Source organism: Pleurodeles waltl, chromosome 11 (genome assembly GCF_031143425.1).
Source record: "Pleurodeles waltl isolate 20211129_DDA chromosome 11, aPleWal1.hap1.20221129, whole genome shotgun sequence".
In the NCBI taxonomy this organism is placed as follows: domain Eukaryota; kingdom Metazoa; phylum Chordata; class Amphibia; order Caudata; family Salamandridae; genus Pleurodeles; species Pleurodeles waltl.
This window is the reverse complement of record NC_090450.1, coordinates 441,525,537-441,539,344: the sequence shown is the minus strand read 5'-3', so window position 1 is coordinate 441,539,344 and position 13,808 is coordinate 441,525,537. Positions and strand designations below refer to the sequence as shown.

Genomic DNA, 13,808 nt, shown 5'->3' with positions numbered 1-13,808 from the left:
GAGGGCCGCAGAGACCGAGAGGGGTAGTCAGAAAGGTCAGGGAAAGATCAATGAGCAACATTACATGGCAAGAAATGCAGAATGCAGCAACGTACGAGACAGCACCAATTCATAACCACTGTCAAAGGAGACAGTATGGCAGTGGAAGCAGCAGACTGCAGTCTGCACAGCATCACCAATACCTCGTAGCCAGCGAAGCAGAGGGCTTCTTGATTGGCTTGGAGATAGCAATAATGCATGACCATGGAAGCAGCAGAATGGAGCGTTGTGTGGCCAGAGAAGAAGGTACAAGCAGCAGGTTATGTTCGTGTGTTGGGACGGCGGCCCTGCACTATCAAATGGCGAGGAAAACATTACCGTGCGGCTTTGTTTATTCAGGTAGGGGTGACCAGACATCCCGGATGTGCAAGGACAGTTCCAGTTTTTTACCACCTCTCCGCGTGTCCCGGTTTTTGGAGAAAGTCGGCTAAAAACAAAGGGGTCATGTTTTTGGGTGTTACATAGCAGGGCTACTTAGCAGCTATTATAAGAAAAGAATTGAATTAAAACGTATCTACTGGATTCAAAACTTGCATATTTTTATTTTCTCGGCGCCTCTTTTGTGATTCAGTTTGATTATGGGCTTTTTGTGCCCTTCGTTTTTTAAAAAAAATGGTAGTCCCTCTTATTTTTACGAAATGTCCCGGTATTTGGGATTCCAAATCTGGTCACCCCAAATTAAGGGGATATACAGGAAGCAGCATCGGACAGCCTTCATACCGGACCTGTGGAGAAGCATGTTACATGATCGGTGATGCAGCCAAGCAGCAGAACTGTTGGAGCAATGGAGAGGTGGTTAACTGTGTCTTGCACAGTCAGGGTACTTTGTAACTGGTCGACACAATGCAGCAATATTTCTGTTCCCTGGTAAGGTCGCTCCTCTCCTGATTTGCGGGGGTGTAGAAGCAGTAGGCTGTAGCACTGCGGGATCAAGGGAGGACAGCACGGTGCAACAAGCCACTGACCCGACCAGGGGAGCACCACCTGCATCGCACAACCTAGGACAGAGCAGGCTCTAGTGACACTCAGGGGCACATTAGTGCAGTTGCTCCAAGGTACCCAAGGCTGGTGATTGGCTGTGGCTCGCGTCCTTCTGGCCCAGCCCGGCCCCGGGTTCCAGTGATTGGCTGGAGTCATGGGCGGGGCTCTGAGGAGGCAGCCCTGGTGCGGGGCTCAGCAAGAGGCGGACTCAGTGTATCGGCAACCGGGAGAGAAGGAAAGACGCGCATTTGCCCTCCGCCGCCCTCCTCCAAATGAACGGTCCCCCCCTCGGATGTAAGCCGCAGAGTCCGAGGAACAGAGACACACACAGCACGCACCGCGGCAGTCCGGAACCAGGGGACCCAGGCATCGCCTTCAGCCGCCTGCCTTTCCCGCACGGCGGAGCCCCCGGGCGACCCCAGCTCCCGCCCGCCGACCCGCTCCGACAGGCCCAGCGCCTGCCCATCAGAGTGCTCAAGATGCTGAGCGCGCATGGGGGGCACCTACTGCACCCAGAGTACCTGCAGCCGCTGTCCGCCACCCCGATCAGCCCTATAGAGGTAAGAATCGCTTGGATGTAAGCCAGCTCTAAGGCACGGCCACCACTAACCACCCCGGGCCCCGCTGTACCCAAAATAACCGTACCCGTTGTATAATAACCTCTTTCGCCCCGAGTTCTTGACTCCCCTTCCCCACGCTCATGCCTTTGACCGTAATCTACCCTATATAGTCGTATTTCATACGCGCCCTTCACCTCACTCTATAGAACCCCCTGGCCGGGCTCTTCTGACCCTTCTGCACACTTAGCTAAACACGTTCTGATCCCCTCAGCACCCCGAAAAGCCCCTGTGCCACCTCCGTGGACGGGATCTATCATATACAGGTGTAAATTCTGTATCCTAAACACCTCTACAGCACTGACGCCCTACTGCACGTCCAGCTACTGCACTCGTAACCTGAACTCCACTGTGACCGCGAACTGCCTTGCACGGGAAAGGGCTGGGTACGCCCTACCAACTGACCTCACCCTGTCAGCAGCAGCACCCTATACATGGCTGATTTTAGTGAACTGTTGCCAGCCCCGATCCCCGTGCCCTGCTGCACCCGCTCCCTGGCAGTTGCAGAAAGTAGCTCCAGTGGTCCCTTTTCGCCCACATACACAGTCACTCAGTTCCACCCACCTACAGCCGCCACTCGCCCGTAGAGCCGCTTATGGTTCATCGGAGCAGTCCGCAGTGACAGGCGAACTTGCCCCGAGTCCTCGCTAATGTCGCCTGTACTCCCAGTCCTCCACTGGCGCCCCTGCAAGGTTCCGTGTAGAGACAACGAGGCTTCAGTGCGTTATGTGGCTCCAGCCAGCTGTGGGTGTGGAGTGAAGGCAGGTCCTGCTTCACTGAGGTGGTTGGATACTTATGAGATCTCTTTATTCCTGTGATGGGGTGTTTCGGGTTTAAAGCACAGCGAGTACCTGCGTCTGCCGGACTGCAAGAAACACCTTCACTCCCAAACTTACCTCTACCGTACGCACTCGTAGTTACCCCCTTCTCCAACCCCATAGCTCTCCCTTACTCCAAGGGGCCACGCAGCCCCCAGACATCCTCGCACCTTTGGGTGTGTCCCGTTCTCCTCTCTGGCGCCCAGGAACTGTTCGTTGGGTCGCAACAACGCACACGCTTTGCATACAAGTGCTTTCCTGTAACTACTTCCACAATCCTTACGACTCATTTCGGATTATGGTGGTATGTCGCATCCTTCCGGCTAGGCGTTTTAGATACGTGAGTGTAGCACCTATGACTGGCAGCGAAATACAGAACTTTATGTTATGGGGAACATCCAGCAGTATAACCTTTAAAGGGGTGGCAAAAAGAGCCTACCTACCCAGTATTAAAAATATTACCCCCACGTTCCTCCCTCCGGTGTTTCCCGACACTTGCATGTGCTCCTATCTACCACGCTCTCAGACTACTTTAATCTGTGTAACCTCCTGCTTGGTGGGGGCCATGTGTGTGGTTTTACCTCTAAAAGCATGTTTTCGTTTTTGGCTGTTGTATCTAGTATACGGGATTACAGTCATCCCCTTTTGGAAGGGGAGGGGGTGAGTGCTCTGAATCAGGGGTCCTTCATTGTGGTGGGATACATTATAGCGCTACGCAGTCTTGAAATAGAAATTGGGCGCTATATAATTTGGAAAATACTACCCTTAGGTTTATTGTGTTGTGGCGTCGTCACTCTGTGCTGCGCCGAGACGCGTAAGAGATCACTACTGTATGGGTAGGTCGACCTCTTGGCTTATAAGGGTGTCATCCTCTGGGATTGTGGGTTGGTGTATGGCGAAGCACCACGTATAAGTTATTTACTCCGTGTTTTATTTTAGGGTGATCGTTATATATATATGTATGTTCAACTTGGGTTTGGCATCAAAGACGCCTCTTAGACACTGGAAGCAGCAACTCAAGGTGCTAACCTGGTTCTTTCTTCTCTCTCCCCGCAGTTGGATGCCAAGAAGAGCCCCCTGGCGCTGCTGGCCCAGACCTGCTCCCAGATCGGGAAGCCGGACCCCCCGCCTTCGTCCAAGCTCAGCTCGGTCACCTCCAGTGACAAGGAGTCCAGCAGGTCGTCCTCTTCGTCCATAAAGCAGACGCCGCACGGCGAGGCCCCCCCTGGCGACGACAAGTCCAGCTTCAAACCCTACTCCAAGGGCATCGGGCCGGGGGAGCCCCGCAAGGACTTGAACGGCTCCTCGGCCTCCGCAGGGGACAAGGCCGGCTTCAGGGTGCCCAGCGCTGGCTTCTCGTCGTCGCCTTCCTCCCGGGTCAGCTCCCCGGGCCAGCACTCGGACTGCCAGGAGAAAAAGGAGCCGGAGGTGGTGAAGCCCAGCCCGGAGCCAGCCTCCTCCCATGCCCGGCTCAGCAGCACCAGCAGCTCGGGCTCCGAGTCCGGCCACGGGGAGGGCCTGTCGGGCAGCAGCAAGTCCGCAGAGCACGGATCCACTGGCCACGTGGCCCCCGTTTCCCCCTACAAGCCGGGCCACTCTGTCTTCTCGCTGCCGCCCACGGGCCTGGGCTACCACGGATCCATAGTGGGCGCCTACGCGGGCTACCCTTCCCAGTACGTGTCCGGACTGGAGCACGCCAAGGCGGGCCTGGTGGGCAGCCAGCTGCACGGCTCCATGGGCATGCAGGGCAAGGGCTCGAGCTCCAGCCCCCTGACCGGGGCCTCGCCGCCCTCCTTCATGCAAGGATTGTGCAGGGACCCTTACTGCCTGGGCTACCACAGCGCCTCCCACCTGGGCAGCAGCTGCTCCACCTGTGTGCACGAGCCGGCGTCCCTCAAGGCCGGATACCCGTTGGTGTACCCCTCGCACCCGCTGTCTTCCAGCGTCACCCCCACGCTCTCCGGACACCCTCTCTACACCTATGGCTTCATGCTGCAGAACGAGCACGTGCCGCACATATGCAACTGGGTATCGGCGAGCGGGCCCTGCGACAAGCGCTTCGCCTCCTCCGAGGAGCTCCTATCGCACCTGCGAACCCACACCGCCATCCCTGGTGCGGAGAAACTCTTAGCCGGCTATCATGGCTCCAGCCTCAGCTCGGCGGCCTCCTGCCACTTGCACATGCCGCCCGGCGGGCCCGGGAGCCCCACCACGTTACCGGGCTCTTTCTCGCTGCGGAGCCCGCACAGCTTGGGACTGAACAGATACCACCCGTACGGCAAGAGCCAGTACTCGGCCGCGGGGCTGCCCATGCCCTCGCTCCAGGCCGCCGGACCTTACTACTCCCCCTATGCACTATACGGACAGAGACTCACCTCCGCCTCGGCGTTGGGCTACCAGTGAGCCAGGGGCGCCGCACACATTTCCACCCGGACTGTGTATTTATTAACTGTATTTTAGCTTAAAGCTGGGAATATAAGTGCATTATTCACACCAATGAATCCATGGTATGCAAAAAGTCTGTGTCCAAAAAATCGTTTACTTTTTTTGTTGCAGTTTCTATCTTTTCTTTTGCCTTTTTTTAAAACGTTTGCTTTCATTTTCTGAGGATTTTCTTGCATGTATCTTTAAAAGACATTTTCCTCTGCTCTCTTCTTTTTATTTGTACAGTTAAAAGAGATGTAATATTTTTTGTAATGTATTGAATGGGGGTATTTGATGGCAGGGGCCGTCAGACTTGACTTGGTAAGTCTTATTTTGTTAATAAATCAAATCTTGGATATATTTACATTGCGTATTTCTCGCATTTCCATGGGCGTTTAAAAAAAAGCTGTTTTGGGGTTTCGTGAAAGGTCATACCCGGTTGGTGGTGAAAAAACCTATCATTTAAGTCAAAGCTTAGCTCACACTATCAGAAGTGTGTTAAATCAAAGCAAATCATATATAGTCATGTTAATGAATACTGCCTGTTCTTCACCAACTGTATATTTTTCATCCCTTTTGCACTAACATTTTTCATAAAATTGTAACAGCAGTGGCTTTGAAGAGCAGGAGCTAGTGGCTTCTGAGAGGCAAAAAATGAGGCTTGTGCGCCCTCTAGTGTACGATAACTGCAACTTATGATAGTTTCCGAGACCCCGCTTTAACACTATGCATCGGGATTTTCGAAATCTTGGCATATGGAATGTGTTGGTGTATGGTGTTTGCCTTTAGTGCCGCTTGAATGAACCTGCGAAGTGAGGTAACGGGGTATATTCATTTCAATCAATTATACCCATCGGCAGTTCTTAAATTTTGAAGATTATATTATAGCTTAATAGAGGGTTTACCTTCTTTATTTGTCTCCTGTGGCACGTAACGAGCGAGGTGGCATGGAAGATGTAGTCCTTGTTTTATCTTTCAACACATCTGCTTCAGATCCCTTCGTCCTTTTCAATGGGAGTCTTGCGGTTTTCTCTGCGTGACTAGGTTTTCAATAGGATTTTTGATGTTTTCTCTGCGTGATTTAGGGTTAGGAGGAGACGGCTGTGGCTGAAGCAGCGGTGCAAAGCTTGACCTCCAACTGATGTCCCGCGGTGTCCTTTGATCCCATGATTTAGGGTACATATGTGAGAACACACCCGGGCCTTTCCAAGGCAGCTCGCCAGTATAGAGAAATGTAAACATCTTCTCACCTGCTGTTGTCCATACAAGACTGTAGCGTTGACGTTTGTTGTGCACAGTTTTCTTTACTGCGCTTTCATTTAATGGCAAAGGTACAACCAGTCCTTGTTCATTTATTTGTTGCTTAACCACGACTAAATGTCTTTCAACAAACCAAATTTTTTACTTCGAATAGAAGATTCTTCAAACTTGTTTTATTGCCGTGTCGATGTGTTTTTTTTTAAGCCTCTGCTTGACGAAATGTTTCTACTTTCACTGCCGACTGTCCAATTGTGGGAATCGATTGTTCTTCGTGCGTGTGTAGTTGTTATTTTGGTGTAACGTTCTCCCTCATCTCACCTCCCTATTCTGCTTACTACGAGGGCCTTTATCTGATAATGCTGTCTTCGGCGTCAACTTCATGAAAAAAAAACCTAGTTAACTATATCAAAGTAGATTTGTATGTTGCAGTTTTGTTGCATATGCCCCCTTCCCCATTAAAACACATACACATTTTCCGAACTGCAGAGTTGTATTTGAAATGGTATCTTGGAACTTTTCTGGAAGCTGAAGTCATATCCGGGATTCTAAACAAACCGGAAGTGACTTTGGCTACAGGAAGGCAGGGAAAAGAACAGATCTCTAGCTTAAACTCATTCAACATGCATTTAGCTTTTTGATTTTTTTTTTTTATTGTACCGTTTCTGTTTTAAGTTCAGTCATAATTAAGATCTTAGCAGGATAACAAATCGATGAACTAATGCGTATTGCAGGACGGACCCTCGGCCTTCTCTTGTTTGGATGGCATTTTATATTTATATTTCATGTTTTATTTTATTTTTTAAACGCGAAATTGTTAGCACAAGTGTCCGCACGTTTTAATGCATTTAAAGAATGCTATGTATTAATCTTTCTGTGAATTTCGCCGCATTGAAAACACTTCAAAGACTGCGCAATTATAGTGATTCCCGTTTTCAGGCCTCCCCCTTGTGTTGCGTTTTAAGTTATTTAAAGTCTTTGCCGATTCCTTGTAGCGAATCATCTCTAAAAGCAATTCAGTGAGGGCCCGGCATCATTGACACTGGAACTGTCTTAAAAGGGCAACGGGGAATTTCAAATCGCATTATTTTTTCTTTGCTGCTGCGTTTGCAATCTTTTTGACAATACACAATATTGATTGGCCTGACCAGGTCACCGCTGCATAATACAAGACCCGGAAGTGACGCAGCCAAGCCGGCCAGGCTAAGAAGATTCCTTCGGTGGCCAGAAAAGCAATTTTAATTACAAAACGGCTTTCTTTATTTAAAAAAAAGACCCTTCAGGCGCTGCAGTTTTCTACATTATTTAGTTAGCGAACAACGCTGTAATTCTTCTGCCTTGTTATTAAAAAAAACATCCATTGCATTTTGTATACTGCTGTTAAGACAGGTGGCCAAGATATTGGTGCTGCATCCTAAGACCCAGCCAGAGTGAGTCTGCGCTATCCTCGCATTATTATTTTTTTCACCCCCATATTCCACACCCGCAGACAACTTCACAAGAACATTTTGTAAATAGCAAAGAAGGGGTTGTGCCCCCACCCCCTCCCCGCGAAGCCTTCATCAACCCCTTTATAAATATTTTTTTATTTGAAGCCAAGAAAGAGTATAGCAGGCGTCTTCAGTATGATGACTGCACTGCATTTCAGATTTGGTTTCTGAGTGCAAATATCAGAAATAAAAAAATACATTTTTGTCCACTGTTTGCATTACAAAATAGAGCATCGAAATAACTAGTTGCACTTATGTGATTCAAATCTTCGTTCGAAACATCAGTTCAGGGCAAGTAGGTTTTGTTAATATTCCATAACCATCCCTTCTTTGTTGCTTGTAGGCCCATAGGAGGCCCTAGCCCTCCCTGGCAGTTACCCGGTTACTTAATTTGAGGTGCCCGGTCCTCTGTGTCAGTTACCATGTTTACTGAATTAGAAAACTTCTCGCCCAGTGCATCCAATTTCAGGCCAGTCTCTGCCTCAGCTTCATTTCGAAACAGGAGTCCTGCCGAAAATGTAAGCAGATATGGCCCACACGCAAAGATTTCCCAGCCATTGCCTACTTCTTAAGCTAGGATTCTTGCAGGGGTAAGTCACGCTCATCGATACATAAGTGAGTGGAGCCCAGTGTTAGGGACCCTACTGCATCAGACACTCGTCAACTTCCCTGGACCGCCATCTTTGTTTTTTCTACAATGTGTTTGTTTGCAGGCTCCCGCGGGTAGTTGTGCGGTGCTTGCAGTTTAGACTTATATGAAATCTACATTTTCTAAACAAGAAGAGACTGTAGTTCTAAGCTGTATAGTGTGTAGTCGACACACTGGGTATTCAGACTCAAAAAGAGGCAAAGTATATTCCTCAACAGAATTCTGTGCCATTTTATTCATTTCTTGTAAAGCGCAGCTCGGAGCTCTTTAGATAGACACAGGGCACATAAAAGAAGGAATGTCGAGTTACATTCTATTGCATTTGTCTGAGCCGATCCTGAGTGGGTATCTTGAAGTGTTTTTTGCTGTCGAAATGTTTGGGGGTGCTTTTTAATGAAAACAGTAATAACCAGTGTATGTCTGCAATACGCCGGGGATCGCTTTTATTACCTCAACGGTCTCCTCAAAAACACCTTTGAATATAAAATAGCTGCCCCAGACCTGTAAAAATACTGAGCATGTTATGTAGGCAATCATGGTAAACCGGCTCACAGACTAATGTGAGGCTGGTGGTGTGTGGGCCGCATCTTATGTGAAACCCTTGTAAGTGGCTAGGTCGGGACAACAGACACAATGTGTGAATTACATTTATATGGTGAAGTTATAAGGGGCCTTTACAACGTCTGTCCTCTGAGCAAAAGGGTCCACATTGGTTCGACGACGCTCTCCTTAGGAAAAGGAATGGTTTGTGTTTTAGGGCATTTTTAACTGGTGAAACAAAGGACAAGCATGAGAGATGCGAAGAGTGTGCGTGGGGAAAGTGTTTGAAATTACATTAAATTCCGTAATCGTACCCATTAGTTTCACAATTTTATGCCGTGTCTTCTACCCCATTAAAGCTGCGCCCGTTTTCACTACCGCAGATTATTTTAGTTCTCACCCTGGTAGTGGTGAATAGACTGAAAGACTCACAAGCGGTAAATTTCTTTCGTTTTTTTTTTTAGTTATTTTTTTATAACGCAGGCCCCGGCATTTTCGCGACAGGGGGCTCTACACCGATGCAAATATAATGTTTACAAGCACAGAAACGAGTTTCTTCATGATAAAAGAGGTTTTTGCGGTAATAGCGTTTGAAAAGAGGGCACACATTTAACACGATCTCAGTGGAGATCAGAGCCGCATTTTGCACTTTAATGTGAGTATATAATCGCAGAAATGTCTGAGCTGCTGGGCACCTTATATTTGGGCCCACATTAGGTGGAGTGTAGTAAACAGTTATGTGCCGAATTGTAGCATTAGTATAGCGTTTTATGCCCCAAGCTGGGCCACAAAGCTCTGAGATTTTTATCGGGTTTACTTCAGCAGCATTTTACTATGCTAGCTATAAAGGCTTTAGCCCTATTTTAAATTGTCTGTGGTAAATCGTCCAGGGGTTGATCGCAGCAACATGGCCCTCCTGTTCTGTATGTTTAATTAGTGTCGGTGGTAAGTGAGTATTTAAACAAATAATATTTAACATTCACTTTCAAAGTCCCACAGACACAAAAGTATTCACTGACGGAGGCCACTGTACTCCTGAGGTGCTTTCCGGTTACTTCCGGTTGCTTCTAGGAAGTAGTTTCAAGTCTCATTGTTTTCTGCTCTTTTTTAATCCTTTACTGGCCTTAAGTGCTAGGTTTATTTATTCAGGAGAATTGTCTTTGTTTGTACCGCTGCTCCTGTGAAGTACAATTCAAAACCCACAGCCACAAATTAATTTCGTAGGAAGGCGTTTGTAACTAGGCAAGTGCAATTTATACTAGGTGAAAATTCCACTTTTGGTGCGTGAATCAAATGTGCTTACTTGACTATACAACTTTTTGTTGTGATGAACAACGTAAACCATGTTGTGCAATAATGATAGTGAAATCATATTTAATGAAAACATGAAGGGATGTGGCATCTCAAGATATAGATCTGAATTTTGACGTTTTCATACATGAAATGTGCAACATAAAGTATATTAGAGACAGAGAAGCTCACTAATTTACTGGGGACACAACATTTCTTCATCTAGCCCTGACAAGACTGGTTTCTTCCAACCGGCAGAACCACGCCCCTTTTAGGCAAACCTTGTTTTTGGGGTGTGAAGGGAGCTGGGTGGGGAAGCAGGAAATCATTGCTTGAAGGAGTACTCGGCTCCAGGCCCACTGGTCAGTATGATTCCCAGCTAGTGAATGTGCCAGAGAGGTCTCAGCAAACATGGCGCATCTCTGATCAGGTCACTAGCCCTTGCCAGTGGCTGTTCATCATTTCACTAGAGGAGGTCGGTTGATGTTTGCAGTGAAAGAAAGCTGCTGTTCTTGAAAGTGGGCAATTGGTGACCACTATACACTATATGAGTACTACAGATCCGAGACACTCTTTCCAAAGTTGCTGTCCAAAGCACTGGTGCCCAAAATTCGCACTAAAGGCCGCGGCCAAGCCAGATTTTCAAGAGAACCACTTACCATGTAAATACGTTCTTGTAGGGTAATTGTAAGTAAATGCAGATGCTCTAAAATTGGGGATGGGTCTGGCCATCTGGGCCTCTGTTGGACATCCCTGATTTAAAAGTCCAAAAATCCCCTCCCTCGTCTAACTCACTCCCAGACACCACCGTACAAATAATATATTTATCTGCAGTTGTCCAGTCTTGATTTCTCTGAGGGTGAGTACTTTTTCTGCTTTGTACATCATTTTCCCTTAACGTTTTTTTAATTGCATTGCTTTAGGAGCTGGAGTATGAATATTTCTCAGGCACCCTACTATTAGGTGAACGACCCTCCTAGTATGTACCCATACCTGGGTAGAATGGGGTGAACCTTGGGAACTGCAGTTTTTCCCTAACAGGAAGGGTCCACCGAAGCAATATTTTTATGAAATTCTTTCCAACTTACAGCTTCTGCAAAGTTCATTTCGCGTTGGTTTCTTACTTCTGACTCTAGTCCAGAAACAATTTTGAACATACATTTTCTAAAATTTTACAGTGCACCGAGCTCATAAAAGTGTTTTTGAATTGTTACCCCCTTCAGGCACAGATTAATGATAGTTATCACACCATTATTCTCAAAGCATTGTTTAGCAGCATTGCTTACACAAGATGAGTACCCTCTAGTACGTATGTGGTTGCATTATATGAAGGCCATAACTGTTGCAGGAGTTATAAACGAAACCCCTTACACTCAGATGTGCAAGGGGGCAGGTGTAACACAGCACTGCTGTGATAGGGCTAACCCTCATGCCTCTCTTAGCAGTGTACAAAAGAAATATATCTTCATTTGTAAGGTCTACACATAAAAGAGACCTGTGGTCTCATGCACTCACATGTGAGATTCACAGATTTGGAGCTTGCTCACACAAGAGGCGGAACCTCAGTGGAGGAAGGGGCGTGGCCACCATTGGTGCAGCAGGTGCTGTGGCACTGGGGCCCATATTCCAGACTAGATGTATTTTATTATCTCAACAGCAGTCAAATGGGCCTTTTCCTTGCTTTCACCATAGCCCAAACATCCTTGCTACGTTACTGAGCTGAAGAGGACCTTCTGTGTACCCCTTTGTGAGTTCACCTGCTTAAGGCAACTGTGGGTGCAAGAAGTAATCTCCCTAAAGGGGGAGCCCTTCTGCAGCAACCCTGGGGAGGTATCTGCACTCAACTCCACAGTGCTAAAAGGTTTTCCACAATTAGTTAAGACATCTTCCCATTTGTATTTTGCAGAAAACATGCCTATTTTAGGATGGTTTTTGCTGGGATTTATGTATTTTCGCCTTTTTGCAGCATTTTACTTTAAGCACTTCTTGTGAAGTAATTTGTTATGTGACATCAACTCATGTTTGTATACTAAATATTTCTACGCGTATTGAAAACCTTAAAGTTGTGTCAGCATATTACATTTCTACATATCATAGAGCCTTCTCCGTACACACAACACAAGCTCCACCAGACACAACACCGGCTATGCTAGTACCACATAGCCCAATCCCACGCTTTACCATTCCGGGGATTTTTGGTCACAATAACGAAGTTTTAGTAACTTGCCATTTTACTACACCCCACCGGATTCTGTTAGATCCATAGGTTCCTAAATAAAAAGTGTGGGTTTAATCAATGATTTCCATACCAACTCCTGTGGCTGGTTCTGGGCTTTGAAATAAACTTAATCGAGCAATGGCTCCATGTAAGATGATTGACTTGTGAAATTTGAAAGGAAATACATAATTTAGGTTGCACGTGTTAATTCATGTTAAGAGCTCCTGTTTATGTTTTTAGCTGTAATCATCAGTTTTATCAATCTTCTAGGGAGAGGCCGATGCTGCCACACCCTAACATTGGCTCTCTAAGCAACCTGGTAAGCGCAGCTGTGGTGTTTTCGCTGTGTAGAGCTTTTACAAGAAACACGAGAAAATGTGATCATTTATTTCTGTTGATACTTTAGAAATATTTGAATTCTGAAACACTTCAGTAGCACAGTGTTACCTTTGTCGAGTATTCTGACGAGCATGGCCTTTAAATCCCCATTTTATATGTAAGATTAACATATTTTCTTCAGCGAAAACCGGGACAGTGCTTAATATATTCCTGTTTGTTGAGATGCTGAATTAGCATTTTTCGCGAGTTGAACTATGCGACTGAGTTAAAAAAAAATACAAGGCAGCAGGAAGAGAAGTACAATACTGCTAGTGAGCCAGGCGAGTGTGACCCAAAATGACAATTAACAACATTGTGAATGTAAAAAAAAAAAATTGGGGGGGAACAGTCGAGATAATGAGCTACAGACTTGAGGTGAAGCAGGACTGGCTTTCCCCCAAAACTTGTCTCCATATCCAAATGTTATGCACTCGAACAAGACCATGCTGTTCATTGACATTTTAAGTTTCGTTTTTTTGTTGTGATTTCACTCTGTATAGTATATATATTTAAATTAAAAGGTGAAGAAAAAGAAGTAAAATAAACCTGCTGTCCCGGAAAAGTGGGGCAAGGAAAGGGGCAGTCATACCTGTCAACTCGCCCACATTTGGCTGGTGTCGCTGTCTTTTTACTTGTATTCACCTGCATAACAAACAAAATGCCCACACACTTAAACAGGCTTGTCCGCTTTTTAAACCTATATTAGCATCCAAAACGTGTTCGTTCTCCATTCACCTTGATGGAATCACCCTCGTAATCAGCTGACTTCTCTCGCATTTTTTAGTTGAGGTTGACAGGTATGGGTATTTTCACTTTCAAATAGCGTCTAAAAATCTAACACTACAAAAGGAAGACTGATGATAAGCCTGTATATAACTTTATACAAGGGCCACTTGAATTATGTGGCAGGGGAAGATCAAACTATGGGGTATGGTTGACTAAATTATGTGGCAAGAAAAGACAAATTATGCAACTTAAAGCAACATATTTTGTGACAGTATTTGCTTCATAATTTTGTTCACATGTAAACACGGCCTGGCTCAAATTTCAGTTCATTCATACCAGTTTATCATTCACAGTAATGAGCGATTAAAAGATGATCAGTCA

General features: G+C 46.5%; 1 protein-coding gene across 1 annotated transcript; it reads left to right on the top strand.

Moving 5' to 3' along the window:
• Nucleotides 1-267: 267 nt before the first annotated feature.
• ZNF703 (zinc finger protein 703) lies at nt 268-5,243 on the top strand. The gene is made up of 2 exons (XM_069213804.1): nt 268-1,580; nt 3,512-5,243. Exons 1-2 carry the CDS (start codon nt 1,293-1,295, stop codon nt 4,856-4,858), a joined length of 1,635 nt encoding a protein of 544 aa, XP_069069905.1. The 5' UTR covers nt 268-1,292; the 3' UTR covers nt 4,859-5,243.
• The last annotated feature ends 8,565 nt before the right edge of the window (nt 5,244-13,808 follow it).